Consider the following 19,388-nt stretch of genomic DNA (forward strand, 5'->3'; position numbering starts at 1 on the left):
TTTTTTTTACAATATTTTAAAATCATATGATTGTTGACCTATTTAAGTTTTGTATTATATTATAATTTTTATTAATGTATTATAGAACATATATGTATTACTACTAAATAAACAAATTTCTATATATTATTAGTATTTATAATATTATTGATTAATTAGTAATGCTAATATTACCAGCGAATTTATAGATAAATTAATAATTTAATAAATATAAATTAGATACATTTTAATATACTTTCACATATATATTAATGACTAAAATATGCAAATAAACGCTTAACATTTATATTATATATTTATATTAACCTTCTTCTAATATATTTATATTTACTAAATTATTAATTTATCTATTAATATACTAATATTTATAATATTATTGTATTAATTTATTAATATTATCAATACTAAAATATATATTCCATTTGTCCCCTAATAAGTATACTCTTCGATTTCTTTACACAAACAAAAATTAATAAATAAATATGAAAGAATAATAATTTTATAAAATTAATCTTATCCTTAATATTTCAATAAATAATTAAAATGAAACTTATTCTAAAACTTAATTTTTTTTCTTACACAACATTAATGGATAGATGGAGTATACAAACGATCCTTATTATAAGGCTGAAATTAAAATGTGATTTAATCTTTATTATAAGTTTTAATTTAAAATATTTATTTCTGATATACTCTTAATTAAATCTGTTTTATAATGATATATATGATACCGAGATAAACATAGCCTACTAATTTTTATTAATTTTTCTCACATGCATAGTTTTAGAAAAAAACATCAATTGATGATTTGTCCTATACAGAGTTAGTAGTATATAGTAAATTAATTACAACATTAGCATTAAATGATGTATTTATTTACATTGATGATACATATTTTATAGTAGTATTTATTTGCATTTATTTTCTTTGTTTCTTATGGCTATTTTTTTTTTTTTTACATGAACGTTGAACCATTATGAGATATAGACTTTCAGCATCATTCATTTATGATGCTTACACCCTTTTGAATGCAGTACATGGTATAAAATATTTATTTTACATTCACAAAATATTTATAATTTTATTATATTTAATCAATAGATGTTATTATTAGAGTTATTATGAATGTAAGTCTCATCAAAGTAAACACAATTATTCAAGTCACAGTTAATATACTATACACTTTAACTTTAAGTCCTATGTTTTCTTAAAAAAAAGCTATAAGACCTAAGTTTCAAAGAAATTTTTAATAATTATGTAATTTATTTTAAATTGTAATTAAATATGAAAAAAGTAAAAGTAGTAATGAGATGAATATATTACATAATTTAAGGAGAAAAAGAAAGAGAGCGTGTCTAAATTTTTTACAATCAATGATGCAATTTTCACATTAGCCAGAATTAAGGAATTTCAAAGTATCCTACGTTTATTATCATATATTATTAAAAATTAATACCCATCTAAGCTAAATATAATAAACAGTCAGCTCTAATAATTATGTAATTCCAATATGACTGTTTCACTCAAACATATGTGGAATTTCAAAAATAAATGCAGGATAGAATATATATATAAGATTTCTTAATACTTTAAAATTTATTAGATTTTCAAACCATTGCTTATAATTTAAAGAAGGATTGGCAATTTTAACACTCAAGAATATTAATCCTGCATTAAAAAAATGTGGAATGGAACAAGCCTCATTATTTTATGAATACATTAAAATGACCATTTATGTAAGACCAATTTGATGTCATATTACAACACTATGGACAAGTTTAATATAAAAAATACTGTAAAATAAAAGATCATTTTAATATATTTACATATTAAAAGACCAAACCTTGGGTACCTAATGTTAACTAAGTAAGTAGCTAATTAGATAGAATTATTTAAGACATGCCACCAACACTGTAACATTAAGTACATTTCGTATTTTTAATGTGACCCACTACTAAACATTCACTTTAAAAGCATCTCAATCTCAAGATTAAAAAAATAACTGTTTTCATTGTCCACATATTAAAAGCAACAGATACGATGATAATGTTGAATGTTCTATACCAAATACATCTATAAAAAATCTTCATCAATGTCGCCTATTATATTGTTGTTTCCATGTACTACTAGTACTAATTAACCAAGAATGTCAAAAGTTAAAAAGGAAAGAAAAAAAAAGACAAGAGAAAGGAGAGACAATGATTGGGTTGTAGTGGCATGCACTTAAATCAAACACCCCAACAGAGAGAAGAAGTTGCATAGGCCCTGGAACAGTGCAAATGTGGAACCTTGATTCCTTCAAGTAGTGAAACAGAACGACCAAGAGAATCTTAGCTGTATGCAACACAAAACCACCTAAATTCACACTCTCACCATTTTTCATCTCATCATAAAAATCAACCTTTTCACTCTCTAAATCACTTCCTTCTCTGCAACAAAAGTCCCCACCCACTGCCATTACTACTTACCTCACTCTCAAACCCTCACTCACTCACTTCACACAACAATGCAAACCTTCTTCTTGTACCTTTTCCTTTTCTTCTTGTTATGTGCACTTCACCAACTAGCCTCATCCCAACCCTTCTTCCTCAATAGAAGGATTCTCCATGAACCCTTTGTTCCTTTAACCACTCTTCCACCTTCTGAAGCACCAAAACCACAACCTTCTCCTTCAAGCCATAAACAAAAACCAAAACCCAAATATCCATCATCCACCATTCCCACAACCTCTACCACTACCACAACAATACCAACACCAACTACAACTACACCACAATCACCATTTTTCCCATTATACCCTTCTTCCCCACCACCTCCTTCTCCAATCACCTTTGCCTCCTTCCCTGCCAATATTTCCTCTCTCATTCTTCCTCACTCCCCCAAACCCAATTCTTCCTCCAACAAACTCCTCCCCGTCGCTCTCTCCGCCGTCGCCGCCGCGGTCCTTGCTATAATCATCTCTGCCGTCGTCTGTTACCGCCGTCGCCGGAGCCCTCCCCTCGCTGCCGACGGCAAACTTATCCGATCCGACACCGACCTCCGCCTGCTCCCGCGCAATACCGAAACCGCCGTGGAAACTCGCAAGCTCCGGCACACGTCTTCCACCAGCTCCGAGTTTCTTTACCTCGGAACTGTAGTTAACTCGCACATAATTGAAGATGGCGCCGACGTCTCCGACGCCGGCGGCGACCGGAAAATGGAATCGCCGGAGCTCCGACCGCTTCCGCCGCTTGCGCGACAAGCTTCTTTGCCGCTGCCGACGTACGACGAGGCGGGGTTCACCACCGCGGAGGAGGAGGAGGACGATGAGGAGTTTTACTCTCCGAGAGGCTCATCGTTGGGAGGCTCCGGCGGAACCGGATCGGCTTCCCGGCGAATTTTCGCCACCGGAGGAAGAAGCGTGATCTCTAGTTCGTGCCCTTCCTCTTCTTCCGCCTCGCCGGAAAGGCCTCATTCTATCGCGACGGCGAGTTCGAGTTCCCGGAGAACCCAGCCAAAGTCGCCGGAAAATTACAACCACCAACACGTGCAATCTTCTCCTTCTTCTCCTTCGTTGTGCTCAACACCAGATAGGGTTTTCACTGAACATAATTCAAATGAAGCATTAAGTGCATGTTCACATGCACATGCAGCATCATCATCATCATCATTACATGAAGGAACATTGGAGAAAAATGAAGATGCATTATCATCATCATCATCATCATCACCACCACGAGCGCCACGGAGACTATCTAATGCTTCTTCGTCTTCGGCATTTTCTCTAACATCTTCGCTGGAGAAGGTAACACGTAATCACACTTTCGATCAGTCTCCAAGAATGTCGAGTGTCTCCGACGGACTAATGTTACCGGGTTTGTCATCAGTGCCTTTGTCACCCGCCCTATTGTCATCACCGGAAACCGAAAGAGGAACATTTAGTGGATTAAGAACAGGTTCTTTTGGTGCGGCTGCGACGCAGAGGAAACACTGGAATATTTCCGACATGTCACTAACACCACCCTTTGATGAAATTGGAACGGTTCCGGTTCCGGCTCCGGCTCCTCCACCTTTGCCACAGAGGAAGCACTGGGAGATTCCGGGCTCTGCTCCGCCACCGCCGCCACCATTGCCATGGCAAAGGAAGCAGTGGGGAGTGCCATCGCCGGCAATGAGGCCGTCGACACCGGTGTCAAGGCCGCCAGAATTGGTGCCTCCTTCGAGGTCTTTTGTGTTGCAAAACCAAGGAACCAATGTTGAGTTGCCGGCGAGTTTGGGGGAAATTGAAGAGATTAGTAAACCAAAATTGAAGCCCCTGCATTGGGACAAAGTGAGAACGACCTCTGATCGTGAAATGGTGTGGGATCAGATGAAGTCCAGCTCGTTTAAGTAAGATTCCAACTCTAATGTATATTAGCTTTTTAGCCTTTTAGATATCAATTTGGTATTCTCCTGAAATTGGATGTACATATTTGAATGATTATATTTCATGATGGTGTTTAACTACGAATCTTTTTCTTGATTTCTTTGCCCCATTTTGTGGGTGGTGCTTAGTGGTTGAATATTTTGTGTATATGTTGCAACTGGTGTTCTTGAATTGAGTACATTGAATTGGTTGGCTGCAGATTGAATGAGAAAATGATTGAAACATTGTTTGTAGTGAACACATCAAACCCAAAACCCAAGGACGCAACTACGAACTCAGTTTTTCCCCTGCCAAATCAGGAGGAAAGAATACTTGATCCTAAAAAGTCTCAGAATATTTCAATCTTGCTGAAAGCACTTAATGTCACTATAGAAGAAGTGTGTGAAGCACTTTTAGAAGGTACGTTTTCTCATTCCGTCCTGAAGTTGTGACAATTTTCTGTAGTGTTTTTGGTAGGCTGATAGCTATTGATTGATGTATTGGGCCTGTAATTAAACTACCCCTTCTACACCTTGGGGAATTATTTGGGGAAGAGAAGTATTTCAGTAGTTAATTCATTGTTAAGAACTTTGGACAGCCTCTTTTTCTTTATACTGGAAAGAACTTATGTACGTCACAATGTTAGAATCAATTGATAAGATTCGTCATAATAAAAATAGACAACAGCAGGATTAGTTTGCAGTAGTTTGGCAATATCCTTTTTCCATTTGCAGTTGTTGCATTGTAGAAATTAGGTGCATTTCTTTCTTTAGAGAAAGGTTATTATGTTTCTTATATGCAAGTGTGAATAAAATTGTATAGTGATATCTGTGATCATTAAATACCGCTTGAAGCTAGTGGAAAACTTTGTTAACTTGCTGGTTTATTTCATAGTAGTACTGATGATACAGCAAATTCAATTTACCTTTCTACAGGAAGTACTGATACACTTGGAACAGAATTACTTGAAAGCTTATTAAGAATGGCACCAAGCAAGGAAGAAGAACGTAAGTTGAAGGAACATAAAGATGACTCACCAACCAAGCTTGGTCTAGCTGAATTTTTTTTGAAGGCAGTGCTTGATGTACCTTTCGCATTTAAAAGAATTGAAGCAATGCTTTACATAGCCAATTTTGAGTCTGAAGTGGAGTATCTTAGGACATCCTTTCAAACTCTAGAGGTAATCAGTCATACTCATACTGGTTTATATTCATTTCTCGGGGATTATTCATGCTAGTGTCAAGGTGATAAAGAGATGTTCTGAAGGCTTCTAGTATAATCTTGTTGAAACTTTGAATGTTATAAACATGAATAGCTATTTTTTAAAAAAAATATTTGGTAGGAACTAGAAAGTTGTTTTTTTCAGTTGTGAGGAATTATTGAATGCTTGGAGAAATTTATTGAAACGGTATGGCCTAGGGTGTAAGGCCATTTCAATTCCTGTTATGCTCATATAGTGTACTTCTTCAACAATTACTCACATTTTAAACGTCAATAGCAGCTGAATATAGTCTTGTCTCTTCCCTGCTTCTCTCTTATTCTTGTGCTATTTCATTATAGTTTTCTCATAAGAGGTAAAAAAGAATCCAGTTATGTTACTTATGTACTTCTCAGGCAAGTTTACCTTGCATGTCATGACTATAGTTTCTTCATCTTTTGATTGGTGCTTTTGCAGGCTGCCTGTGAAGAGCTGCGACATTGTAGAATGTTCTTGAAGCTTTTGGAGGCTGTACTTAAAACTGGGAACCGCATGAATGTGGGGACCAACCGCGGGGATGCAGAGGCATTCAAACTTGATACTCTTCTCAAGCTGGCCGATGTCAAAGGCGCAGATGGCAAAACCACTCTACTGCATTTTGTTGTACAGGAAATTATTCGAACCGAAGGTGCTCGTCTCTCCAGAACTAATCAAACTCCAAGCTCTACTTTGAGTGAAGATGCCAAGTGTAGGAGGCTTGGCCTTCAATTTGTATCAAGCCTGAGTTCCGAGCTAGCAAATGTGAAGAAGGCTGCTGCTATGGATTCTGAAGTTCTCAACAGTGATGTCTTAAAACTTTCGAAAGGAATTGCAAGCATAGCAGAAGTTGTGCAATTAAACCAAACCATGGCATCAGATGAAAGCAGTCAGAAATTCACAGAATCAATGAACAAATTCATCAGAATGGCTGAGGAGGAAATTCCAAAAATTCAAGCCCAAGAAAGTGTTACTTCCACCCTTGTGAAGGAGATTACAGAGTATTTTCATGGAAATTTGACAAAGGAAGAAGCTCATCCATTTAGAATCTTCTTGGTTGTAAGAGACTTCCTAGCAGTTCTTGACCGGGTCTGCAAAGAAGTTGGAATGATAAATGAGAGAACTATGGTTAGTTCAGCTCATAAATTCCCTGTGCCAGTTAACCCTATGCTTCCACAATCCCTTCCTGGGTTACATGAGAGGCAACAGTATAATAACTCTTCAGATGATGATAGTTCTTCTTCATCACCATAGCTATATCACTCATGAAAGTGTCTTTTTGGCTGCATCTTCTCCCAAAAACCTGGAACCAGGTATTTTTGATTGGTCAGAGCCTACATGGTCTGGTCAAAATTGTTGTAATTTTTTTTCTCGTTAAATTTGTAAAAATCCTTGTAAAAGATTTCAGTTTATGTAGATTATATATAGAGAGTAAAATATTTTCTTTGGGGGAAAAAGCCTGGATATGTACGATAAGTTTGTTGTAACTTATAAGCATGTAGAAAGCTTTTCAATTATTTCCAAAAAAAAAAAAGGCTTTTCAGTTAGAGCTAGCCTTTGCTTGCAATTGAAATTATCCTACAATCGGAATTTAAGGTTTTGCGTAAAGAATTTTAGTAAAAGAGTCGTTCTGTATAAAACCTTGCTCCATCTTTAGTTACTTTTCAAAAACTTTATGATAAGAATAAGTGATCATTTCTTCCAATTAAGTTGAATTATACAGACATCTAATCTAAATAAGGTTGAATGAAACTAAATTGAGATGGGTCAGTTTTAGACTCCAATTTGGTTTCTGCGTGTGGATGGATCCTTCAGGAAAAAAACTTAACATGTTTTATATGTACATTTTCTTTGCATTGAGATTTATTATGGCAACGGCAACTCGAATTATGATACTTTTATTTAAAGTTGGCAAATATTTTTTTAATTTTTCTTTTGCAAGAGGTTAAAGAAAAGAAGAAAAGTTGTAACACTATAATGATGACAAATCAATATGAATAATAATAATTAACTATATCAAGAAATATATAAATACATTTAACTTAATATATATTGTCATATCCATTTCCGGATTCTATTTTTTTTTAGAATTATATTTATTCATTGTATTATACCCAATACACTAAATATATGGATCAAATGGTGTGAGGTTGTTTTAACTTTTTAATTTGAGTAATGGATACCTGATTGTATTAAATACTTAGAGGGAATTTTATTGTCCATAATAATCTTATAACAATATTGTCTCTAGCAAAAATATATTTGATTTAAAAATATAATACCCATTACCGATAGGACACTAGGACGTAGTCCTGTACACCGTACTTGTGGTATATTGCAACATGGAATTTTCTTCTGATGCCAGATTCCCTGACACTTGACGGCTATCAGAATTCTTATTGCTTGATATTAGTGACAGTAAATTAGTAATTCTGATCCTTGCCCAACCTTCATGGGATCAGGAATATGCTTCATATGGATTTGATGGCAGAATATTGGCTAAACTTTACTGGTCTTCTTGTCTGTAATTGTGTGCCTTACTTTTATCACTGTTGCATTTGATGTTGATGTGGCAACCAGAACACTTATGGATAGAGGTATGTTTGTTTTTCCAATTTAAATCACGTTTAAGGAAACTTACCTATTTTTCAAGATAAAACGTAGAAGGAAGTGATATTGTAGAGTTTTAACTGAAACACACACCCACACAGTAGGTGCTGGAAAATTGGTTTCCAGTTGTGTGACAAGGAGGATATAAAGGCTTATCTGAAAATATGATGAGTCTTATATGGAAATTACCCATTTGTTGCTTTTGATATAAACTCAGGTTTGCTCCTAAGATAGGTTACAAAATTAATTTTAGGAAAATCTAAACATAATACAAAACTAAGTTTTGAATTTCAAAAATATTTTTGAAATCTCCAAACAGGTACCAACTCATACCCTATGTTATATTTAAGGCATATAAGCACGTGAGTTAAATATAAAAGATTCCATTTCAAAATACAAGAAATATCTCCTTCCATATTTTTAAATGTTTTATATTCTTCTTAATTTCAAAGCCATTGATGTTTTAGAATTTTAAAATCTAATTAATATTTTTTCTCAAAGAAATCCTTATTTAATATCCCACTATTAGTGGCGCAAACATTAAAGATTAAGATATATTACATAAGAACAGTTTAGTCCATGTATAATAATATTTTATTCCTAAAAAATAATATTTTATTTCTATTAAATATTTCTTAATCTATTTACGTAATTGCTATTCTCTGTTACTTTTTTTTTTAATTAAAAGACAAATTCCATATCTTACACATTATTAAATTTGCAGCACCTGATGCCACGAATGCTGCACATAGTGTAGGCAAATAACAAATCACACAGCAAAATAGTGCACTCTGTCTTTTAGTTAACAAACTAGACACCTAATCTAGAGAGAGGAAGTTGAATTAAGGTGCATGTAAAACTATCTGAACAAGGCTTCTAAGTAATAGTAATATAATATCACTTGCTTTATATGCCACAAGTAACAGACGTAGCAATCCACTATAGCCATCATTGATTGTACAGAATTCATTGTAAACTTTCTTTCATTGGCTTACCTATGTTTTTCCTTATACAACTTGCACAGCAGGTGCCTACTAGATTCAGGTTCATATACTTGTCTAAACACCAGTTGCCTTCTATCAAGTCCAATGATGCTAGACATATAAGGCATACTAGTTCCCTCTTAAAATTGGGCAGAAAAATTTATTATATAAGAGAGTTAATCATCTTTGAACTTCTGCTCACATAATTAGCGGTGGATATTTTAAATACTTTATCAGCTAATTGATGTTTTTCTTCTTATGCTCTGAAGAATTCATTCAAGTTGTCAGCATCTATGCGCTCTAATATACGTCGTGCTTCTTCCTCTGTTGCTGGTACTACATTGCGAAGTTTAAATCCATTTTTCATCGCCTTGGCTTCTGGACGGACAGTGAAAGAGAAGTGGAAAGTATTTGATACCTGTACTCACATAAAAAGAACAGAACAGACAAAGCTGATTACTATCTTCAATTAACTTGGGAAGTTGCAAAAAGAAAAAGAGCAACTGAGTAATGGTTATGTATTGTCTAAAATGCAGGTCAGTAAAGACTAACCTCACTAGTACGCAGCTCAGGTCGTGTAACATGAGCAACAACTTCAACGTTGATAAGTGGCTGATCTGGATCGTGAACCTCCGTGTACAGAACACAAGATTTGAGACGCAAAAAGTCCCCTACATCAACCTGTTCAAGGATTCATTCTATGACAAATAAGACAGGCCAATTGTTTGTTTTCATTATTTTTGTCCTTTTGAAACATTATATTGGTAAAACAAGTTTGAACAGGGGGATACGTTCCAGGGAAATAGAAGAGCAGAAATGCATTTGCAGGATCATAATGTTTGAAAAATTGTAAGCACACATAAGGTCTTAGAACGGTTACTCACACCATCACAAAATTAAATGTTGTATTTCACCCTGAAAAACATTGTCATAACTGTAATACTTCCCTCCACAGATATAAAACACAAATGAAACAGAAATTAGTCTAGATTTTGATTTCAATTCAAACAATTTGAAACTCCTGTATCATGTTTTTTTTGCAAGTAACTGTAGTTGAAGCATACAGAATCATGTATCAGTCAAATTTTGAAATTTTTTAAAAGAATGGAGAAAATACTCACAGGTCTTAAGAAATCAACATGATCAACTTCAAGAAAGCAAGGAGCTAATCCAGCAAAGGCATATGCTGTTGAGAAAGCCAATTCAAATGCACGATGCATCAAGAAACCTCCAAATATTCGACCATGGATGTTCCTTTGCTGTGGCTGGCATATTAAGGCATTCTCAAGGCTGGTATCCTTTAGAAGAATGCTGTTTCGGTCTGCTAAAGCTGGCATGTCACAGAAGATTCTTCCTTCAGCCAATAGGGCCCGAAGCCTATTTTTCTCCCCATTCTCAAAGTCCCTCTTTTCCCCTCCTCTTTTCGTTTTCCTCAAATTACTTCTTGCCTCAGCTTGTTCAAACAGAAGTTTTTCATGAGCATTTTCTGGTGAAAGTCGATTCACCGGAGCAGCTTTCCCAGTTTTTGAGTCCCGAGCAACAAATATGAAGTTGGCTGTCAGTGCTACTGAGTCTGAATCATTGCCCTCTGCACATATTTTGATGATGTATAAGTTGTAGAACAATTGTGATTAAAATATAAAATAGAAAATAATGGGTATCAAAGGAAATTGTAAGGGAAATTTTTTTTAAAAAAAATAAAGATTATTCTATTATGAAGGTTTGTATAATTGTTACGTGGAGGATGCAATGAGAAACTTCTTTGGGTCTATGCAACACGATGAACACTGCTAGTGTTATGAATAAACCATCAATTACTCAATTTGTCAAGAATTTGTAAGCCCTAATAAATGTACCTTCATTGGACTGAGTAACCTCCAGTTGAATCTCTATTGAAGAGTGCCCAACCCATATAACAAAACCAACTATCTTGAGATCAATGTCAACACTAATTGGCTTCTTTAGTACAATCTTATCAACTGAAGCAGTGACAACTATAAGTGGCCTTGTTGTGCTAGCTTCATCAGAACAATGCTATTCCACAAACAAACAGCACATAGCACAGTAAAAAAATAGGTACATGAAATCTAGATTAAATAGAGACATTTTGCTCCAAATAAAATAGCAGAAGCAAGCTAGTCAAGTACCCCACCGACCCACTCAACTCAAACAACGCCCAAAAGTCTATTTACTACATATAAATGCCCAGTTCAGTTTCCCAAATTTAAATTAATGTTCATGTGAAAACTTCCTGAATACAAACAAGTATCAAACTACATTTGACCTACTACATAACAAACAAGTCATTCACCACAAAATGCCAATCATCAAAGTACAACCAAGTTTGAACTTCAAAACTCTACCTTATCATCAACATTTACAATTTTACACGACACTCAATCACATAATCATATACAAACAATACTCAGATACTCAATTCCCACAAGATTTTTTTTTTTTTTTTTGCCAATCAGTTTGAAGTTCAACCCCATCATCATATACATCCCCACTTGACCCTATAATCACAAAACAAGCAATTCCCACATAACAAGAAATACCCACATAACAAATCCCCATAAAAACACTTAAAAACAAAAATTGAAACTTTAAGATGGAACCTTGACGGAAATAGTTCCAGCGAGGGCATCAAGATCTTCGAGCAACTTCCCAATTCGAACCTCATTCCAGGGATCCCTATACTGTTCTCTGAGCACGAAATCAGAGGAGAAGTTGTACAAGATGCTGGTCCTGCTCTGCGAGGGGGTTCTCGTGAGCAATTCACTCTGCGGAGGAGCGTCCCTGGGAGGGTCCAGAAGCCTCTCGAAAATATTGCTGCGAGCTTCCCATAGGGCGGTGGTCACCGGAGAATGGTACATCCCCGGCCACAGGGCGATGGGTTTCCGGTCGCCGGAGCTGTCCGCCGGCGGAGGGTTATCCGACGGCGCGGTGGCGGTTGCGAACGTGGAAGCGACGGGGATTGTTCCATTCACGGCAATTGTGTTGTTGGAAGGAGAGGAATTCAAATCCATTGGGTTTTTTTCAGTCTTAGGAGATTCCTTCTTCAACTTTTCTCTACTTCTGCAAGAAGAAATACAATCTTATTGGTGGTTATTGGTTAGTAGCAATATTAATGTTTCGGAAATATTAATGTTTTAAGAAATATTAGTAATAGTTAATTTTTCCTTTTAAAAAAAGTAATAGTTAATTTTTTTAGAGTATTTTTAAAACATTGGTAAGATCTGTAAGGTATGTTTAGTTAGAAATGCAATGCTAACAGAGTAAAGAGAAAATGCCAAAGTAGAAGTATCAAAATTAATGATAATAGAGCTGGTGAATGGTGCAAAGCGTGCCACAGATTTGGAAAGAAGAGGTCCACAACATTTACACTAGGGGACCCAAAGCGTGGTATTTCTTATATTGTAATTGCAACTTTAGTTGAATTAAAAGTGCAATTCGTAATTGCATTTTTCTGGTCCAATTTGACATTTTATTATATTGTAATTGTGCACATTCGATCATCCATCGATGCAATGATCCAATTTTGATATTGTACGAGATTAAGAAGTGAGAAGGTAATTACCATAACCAGATTTAGAAATAATAATAATAATAATAATACCACTCTTGGAATTGAAAATATTCCTCCCATATCTACATAACATGGGACTAATACGGTATAATTGAAATTAATACCTTTAATTTCTAACTATAGAATTGAATTTCAACACTCCACCTAATAGATCACAAAATTTGAATCTAACGATTTCACATATATTTTATTTATTTTAAAATAATTTTTAATTTTCTGTATACACAGACACAATAAAAAACAACCCGATATTTCCATGTTGGATTGGTTCAATTTTTTTTGTTTTTTTTGGAAAAAGCAAAAAGAAATTTTATTAAAGTCCAACTAAGCTGGTACAAGATGTACTAGGTTGGAACTAAACAATTGCAGAACACAAGTAAATAGCTAGACAAACACATACCCCCACACCAGAAAATACATAACCCCTCAAACCCCCTATGACACTACAAAGATCAGTTCCCCAATATAGAACAAAAACCTGCCCGCATAAGCATAGGGACTAAAGCAACAAATATACATCATATATAACGAGATGTCTTTGCAAAGCAGTCCCTGGGATTTGAATAAGAAACCATAGCCATTTCCAAGCAAGCAACATGATTATTGATGTAATCCAGTGACATAGACTCACATTTTTTTTTATCACAATTTAAATTGATAAAATAAAATACTACAAATACAAGGTTTTAAATTGGTTTAGCAAGAATTAATTTGCAATTAAATTCCTGCACGCTGCTTGTAAATTGAACAGGCTATTACATGCATGATGACTTGGTTTGTGTTATACTTGGATTTCGAGGACCAAGTGCCTCTCAGAAATTGCAGAGAAGAAGAAGATGAAAGTAACGTATATTCTCATTCCTTTGAACACCTTATTACAAGCTATTTATAAGGCAAGGTTCTTAACAGAATATAGAACCCTTTAACAGAAACTTCTTAACAGAATCCTAACAGCATTGACACTTCCTAACTAACTTCCTCGCTGTGAATGCTTCATGGTTGCATACTTTCCTTATAGACTGCGCACGTAGCTTCCCATTCATAACAGTTTGTGAACATCCAAATTTATTCCACTTGTTTATTTAAATTATAACTTCTTCATCATGACCCACAAAGGTGTCATTTTCTACAAAGATGCACCATATATAGTATACAAACAAACTGCTTGGTTTAATCAGGATAATTTGCAATTCCCTGTTTTAAATTGAACAAGCTATTCACGAATTCTGCAATGTTTTTATGAGAACTTCCTTCCTCACTAACAGCTCGTGCAGCCAAAGCCTTCCATTGCATAATATTTCTTTTCACCTCTTTGCCTTTCTCACTGTTCATTATTTCCATTATGCAATACTTCAATACTTCTCCTCTCACAATCTTTTTTTCATCAACTCTAGCTCTAATTCCCATTTTCCAGACATCTTCAATTAGCTTAGCATTTGTACATTGGTCAGACCAATTTGGCATTGCGACCATTGGAACACCTAAACTCAAGGCTTCCAATGTGGAGTTCCAACCACAATGTGTTACAAAACACCCTATAGCTTCATGAGCTAAAACTTTTAGTTGTGAGCACCACCCAATTACTAAACCCTTCTCTGACTTCTTTGCAAAATCTTTGGGAAGCTTAGTTTCTTCTCTGAGTACCCACAAGAAGTAACTTTCACTGTCACTCAAACCATAAGCTATTTCCTCTATTTGCTCTTCGTTGAGTACTACCACGGACCCAAAAGAAACATAAACAACAGATTGTTTCGGTTTATCATCTAACCATTTTATGCATTCTTCACTCTTAAATTGTGTAACACCATCATCTTCATCATCTGTAAGTCGCTTGTTCAAAATCATAGATGTTATGCTTGGTCCTATAGTCCTAAATTTGGGCCATATCTTCTTCGTCCAATCGGTTACCTACAACCAACTTTTATTTAATTACAATCCATTACAAGTTAAAAAAAAAATCATTATATAGCAAATGAAAGAATTGTGTGTATATGGAGAAATTATTATAATTAAGACCTGTCATGTGTGTATGATTTTGATTAATTTTCATCCGACACATAATTGAGTTTTATATTAACCATTTATAATAAATTTAAAAGTTTTATTACGTGGTTTTTTTTTTAGTGAAGATTCAAATTCATGATATCTATTTCCTTCCTACACAACCTTATAAATGGTAAAAATTATCCTAGACCATAAACAGTTGTGGTCACAGATCATACAATAGTTTCTAGTGTACACCAACACAAGGTTCTAAGACTTGAGTAGCTTACCTCTTTTTCCATCTCAGAGAATGAATTGCAAAGGATCCAATCAGCCTTGTCGATATTGGAGAACTGGCCCACTACCAAATCAAGCAAAAGTGAATTATCCACACATGTGGGGAAGAAGAATGTGGGCATGTCCTCATGTTGAAGTTTGGGCAACAAAGGAAGGGAAATCTCACTTTTTGTGAGGGGAACACACAAATTTCCTTGCTGGACATGGTGGTATATACTATTGACGGACATATTTTGAGTGAGGAAAACAGCCCCAACTATCCCAAATCTCTTTGCAACCTCAAGAGCCCAAGGGAAGAATGAATTATAAACAACACAATCAACAGGGTCACCTGATCTACCAAGTTTCTCAAGAAGCTCAGCAAGAGTCTTTGGCCCTACTTGCCAAAAACGTTCCAAGTAGGCCTTCCAGTTTCCTGACTCAGCAAAACCACGATTGTCAAAACCATCAGAAATGGTTTCAAGTGCAATAGAAGCAGGTATGTTCTGCAAGTTCTTGCTGTAGGAAAGGGTGGTGACTAGTGTTACTTTCACACCTTGTTGTTGCAAGAGCTTGCAGAAATTATGCATAGGGTTAATGTGGCCTTGAGCTGGATATGCTAAGACCACACAGTGCACCATACTGGCTATGCTTTAATTTGCTCTCTATTTCTTGATTAATTGACCTCTCTCTCTCCCTTTCCTTCTTCTGTGGAGTGGACTGTGGAGGGAGAGAAGCTACTTGTAATATTCATTAAGGACAAAATAAGTCATTAGTATTAATTACCTACTAAATAATTTGTAGGTGGAGCCCTGGAGGGTGGGTGGCTACTTTTAATTCATCCAATTAAAATTCACAAAGGACAATAATTGTGTTTTCATTATATTCATGAGATAATAAATTAATATTGATTTAAATAAATTCAAAGTCTATGATATATTAAAGGATAATAAATAAATTAAAGTTATTTATTATAATATATTAAAAAATAATAAATAAATTAACTTAAATATGTTGAAACTGTATGATATATTAAAGAATAATAAATGAATTAAAGTTGATTTAAATGGTTGAAAGTCTATGATATATTAAAGGATAATAAATGAATTGACTTAAATACGTTGAAAGTCTATGATATATTAAAGGATAATAAATAAATTAAAATTGACTTAAATATATTGAAAGTCTATGATATATTAAAGGACAATAAATGAATTGACTTACATACGTTGAAAGTTTATGATATATTAAAGGACAATAAATCAATTAAAATTGACTTAAATATATTGAAAGTGTATGATATATTGAAAGACAATAAATGAATTAAAGTTGACTTAAATACATTGAAAATCTATGATATATTAAAAGATAATAAATGACTTAAAGGCGTTGAAATTCATAAAAGACAATAAATGATTGAATTTTATTTTGAATTTTTAATAATTTTTTTTTGTTATTTTAAGTCAATGATATATTAAATTTTTTGTTTTGAGTTTTTGTTGTTAATTAATAAGTGATGACATGTTATTATTACAATCGTTGATATTAATTAGGAAGATAGGCTTGTAAGATAGCACATCATTTCTTAAATGTGATGAAAGATATTCAAAAAAAAAATTTAATATATAAAAAATCAAGAGATAAAGAATAGTATAAGGTGTACCCTACTCGAAAACCAATCGTACAAGTAGCACAAATTAACAAGCACTACTAAAATAATGTGTTTTTACATCGTTGAATCTAGAACGATTTTTAACTAACCAATATAGAAAAAAACAATGACATTTTTAAAATTCATTCCAACTTTTTTAAGATAGTTTTCGAAAAAACTTCTTTGATAAAAAGTGTTAAGGACAATTTTTATGATGTCTTTGATTTAAACCTTACCACAATGGCTTTTGCAAACTCGTCTTTGATTTGACCCTAACAATGACGATTTTGTCAAAATCATCTTTAAGTTTAGTTTTATACGTGTACACTCATTCTCTACACGAACACTTATTCTTGTCCCTTTCACTCTGCCGCGACCTCTGAAGACTGTTGCAACAACCATTTTGCTTCACTCTGTCTCATTATCATCTCAGAATGATAATGTAACATCCTATTTTTTCGTAGACTAATTCAAAAAGGATTGTATTTATAAATAAATAGTTTTTTAGAAAAATGATGAGGTTTTTATAATTAAATAAATAAGGAGAAATAACTTTATTAATTAAAATAATAATTTGAGAGAAAATAAAAAAGATATTTTATTTATTCATTTGATAGAAAATAAAATAGAGTTTGTTTTTATAAAATAATAAAAATAAATAAATAGAGTAAATAATAGGTTGTGAGTACCCTAGCTATAAATAACTAAATGTTAAGTTAAGTCAGTTTAGACTGATGCTAGCTTCTCAGCCTCCTCTTCCTCTCAATTTCGGAACTTATTTCTGAACATTCTCACCATTGGAAAGTTCGAAATCATGTCCGAGCTGAGAGAAATATACTTCGCATCATAGCCTTTTCTTTTCCGCATAAACCCAAAACTGTCTCAGTAAAACTATGATCCTCGACTTGTTAACCGTTGGATTGTCGTGAAATTTTGATATTTGATTTGCGATTCAATTCCGCACACCTTCAATCCTTTCTCCTTCTCTCTGACGTTTAGGAACTCTATCAGAGCAATCAGAGGAATCATAGGAAATTGCTAGAGATGTCGCTATCACCTTCGGAATACACACATGAGCCCGCTTATAGGTAATGGATGAATTTATCGCAATTGTGGTTAGAATAAACATGTGTAGGGATCCTTAGAGGATTAAATTGGGGTTTATTTTGGGATGTTTATTGAATTATAATTTTTCCTTTATGATTATAAATATAATATTATTGTTTTCTACGTACCAATTGATGTTCTGATGAGAATTGATTAATAAACTTGAGTGTTCTTGATGTTTTTGTGTTTTGACCCATGATTTTGATATAATTGTGAGAAACTATTTGAGGGGTTTTACTCCCCATGTTGTGATAAATCTTTTGTATAAATTGTTATGTTGAGATTATGAAATGATTATTCAAATTGTGAGTATGTGATAAATTGAACATGTGATGAATGATGAAATACATGTGTATTGAGATGAGATGTGTGTATTGAGTTGTGAGCTATGAATTGTACAATCACACAATTTTAAGACCTTTTAAGGGCGACGAGTATTGTGATGAGATCCGCTGTGGGAACTCGACAAGTTAAAATGATTTTGAAAACAATTGAACAGTTGTATGTATTGCATAGTTCATAGGTAAAGAGTATATGATTCATGAAATGTGATAACGTGTTAAATTGAGATTATACCATTGTGATTGAAATCGAGTGTATGTGATAAACTGAGTATGCACGTGATTGAGATGTTGTGTACATTGAATTATGAACTATGAATTGTACAATCAAATGACTATAAATCCCTTTAAGGGCGACGAGTTAATGCTAAGTCCCTTTAAGGGCGATAAGTTAATGCTAAGTCTCTTTTAGGGCGACGAGTTAATGCTAAGACCCTTAAAGGGCGACGAATTAAAACTATTTTGAGAACAATTGAGCAGTCGCGTGTTTTGTACAGTTCATAGATAAAGTCTGTGTGCTAAAATGTTTTCTGGGTTAGACCTGAATCAGGAGGGAGAGGCCCTGACGGACTCTTCGGAGTGTAGGCCTTAGGGGTCACCCAGTTCGAGTGTTCCTTTAAGTCTGTACCGATCCCACATGGTTGGAGCATTCTCGTAAAACAGCATGACCCTGACTAGTCTCCCTATGATTTTACCTAATGAGAGTGACCTGACTTACTAGTGTGTGGTTTGTCTTGTCATGTACTTCTAGGCGCTCGACGTAGTTTTTCACTGACATGGTACCACATTGCATATAGAATTGAGTCTTAGTGTATATGTTGCATAACGCTTGTGTATTGATCAATATTGATTGACTTGATGACATTGTGTTTTGATTCTTGAGTACGTGAATGTTGTGAAAATGAATGAAATGTGTTTGTTGTAACATGATGTTGGGTGACAAAATGGTGAAATAACGTGAGCTATGTTTAAGTAAGTTTTATTTTGTTTATATGATATTTATATCTACATGTTATCTTATTTCTCTCTATTAGTTAAAAATGTGATAACTCACTCTCTGTGTGTTGTTTGTGTTTGGATCCTGTGATGATCTTGAACTTTGTGTTCGGGGGAGCAGATGACTAGGTGAATTGTTTTAAGGAACCTTGTGTTGAAGGACGGCAGGACACAATGCTCTGATAGGATGTGACATTGGGGACATAAGTTTCTATATTAATTGCATTATGTTAG

At 34.3% G+C, this 19,388-nt stretch overlaps 3 protein-coding genes across 3 annotated transcripts; 1 reads left to right on the top strand and 2 right to left on the bottom strand.

Moving 5' to 3' along the window:
- Positions 1–2,266: 2,266 nt before the first annotated feature.
- LOC100801837 (formin-like protein 1) lies at positions 2,267–7,165 on the top strand. Its single transcript, XM_006602791.4, has 4 exons — positions 2,267–4,368; positions 4,605–4,804; positions 5,320–5,564; positions 6,060–7,165. Exons 1-4 carry the CDS (start codon positions 2,507–2,509, stop codon positions 6,870–6,872), a joined length of 3,120 nt encoding a protein of 1,039 aa, XP_006602854.1. The 5' UTR covers positions 2,267–2,506; the 3' UTR covers positions 6,873–7,165.
- A 1,944-nt stretch (positions 7,166–9,109) lies between these two features.
- On the bottom strand, positions 9,110–12,594 carry LOC100802368 (acyl-coenzyme A thioesterase 9, mitochondrial). Its single transcript, XM_003552421.4, has 5 exons — positions 11,830–12,594; positions 11,068–11,245; positions 10,333–10,799; positions 9,764–9,892; positions 9,110–9,629 (listed from the first exon to the last, which is right to left on the bottom strand). The coding sequence occupies exons 1-5, from the start codon at positions 12,238–12,240 to the stop codon at positions 9,468–9,470; spliced, it is 1,347 nt and encodes a 448-aa protein (XP_003552469.2). The 5' UTR covers positions 12,241–12,594; the 3' UTR covers positions 9,110–9,467.
- Positions 12,595–13,637: 1,043 nt separating this feature from the next.
- LOC100803423 (UDP-glycosyltransferase 74G1) lies at positions 13,638–15,811 on the bottom strand. Its single transcript, XM_003552423.5, has 2 exons — positions 15,074–15,811; positions 13,638–14,708 (listed from the first exon to the last, which is right to left on the bottom strand). Exons 1-2 carry the CDS (start codon positions 15,698–15,700, stop codon positions 13,971–13,973), a joined length of 1,365 nt encoding a protein of 454 aa, XP_003552471.1. The 5' UTR covers positions 15,701–15,811; the 3' UTR covers positions 13,638–13,970.
- Positions 15,812–19,388: the final 3,577 nt, after the last annotated feature.

The sequence above is a fragment of the Glycine max genome, chromosome 18 (genome assembly GCF_000004515.6).
Source record: "Glycine max cultivar Williams 82 chromosome 18, Glycine_max_v4.0, whole genome shotgun sequence".
NCBI lineage: Eukaryota > Viridiplantae > Streptophyta > Magnoliopsida > Fabales > Fabaceae > Glycine > Glycine max.

Coding starts and splice junctions, on each gene's coding strand:
- LOC100802368 (XM_003552421.4), bottom strand. CDS start 12,240: ATGGATTTGAATTCCTCTCCTTCCAACAACACAATTGCCGTGAATGGA. Junction 11,246..11,829: donor CTGGAACTATTTCCGTCAAG/GTTCCATCTTAA, acceptor TTTGTGGAATAG/CATTGTTCTGATGAAGCTAG. Junction 9,630..9,763: donor CTGAGCTGCGTACTAGTGAG/GTTAGTCTTTAC, acceptor ATGTGAGTACAG/GTATCAAATACTTTCCACTT.
- LOC100803423 (XM_003552423.5), bottom strand. CDS start 15,700: ATGGTGCACTGTGTGGTCTTAGCATATCCAGCTCAAGGCCACATTAAC. Junction 14,709..15,073: donor TCTCTGAGATGGAAAAAGAG/GTAAGCTACTCA, acceptor AGTTGGTTGTAG/GTAACCGATTGGACGAAGAA.
- LOC100801837 (XM_006602791.4), top strand. CDS start 2,507: ATGCAAACCTTCTTCTTGTACCTTTTCCTTTTCTTCTTGTTATGTGCA. Junction 4,369..4,604: donor ATGAAGTCCAGCTCGTTTAA/GTAAGATTCCAA, acceptor GGTTGGCTGCAG/ATTGAATGAGAAAATGATTG. Junction 5,565..6,059: donor CATCCTTTCAAACTCTAGAG/GTAATCAGTCAT, acceptor GTGCTTTTGCAG/GCTGCCTGTGAAGAGCTGCG.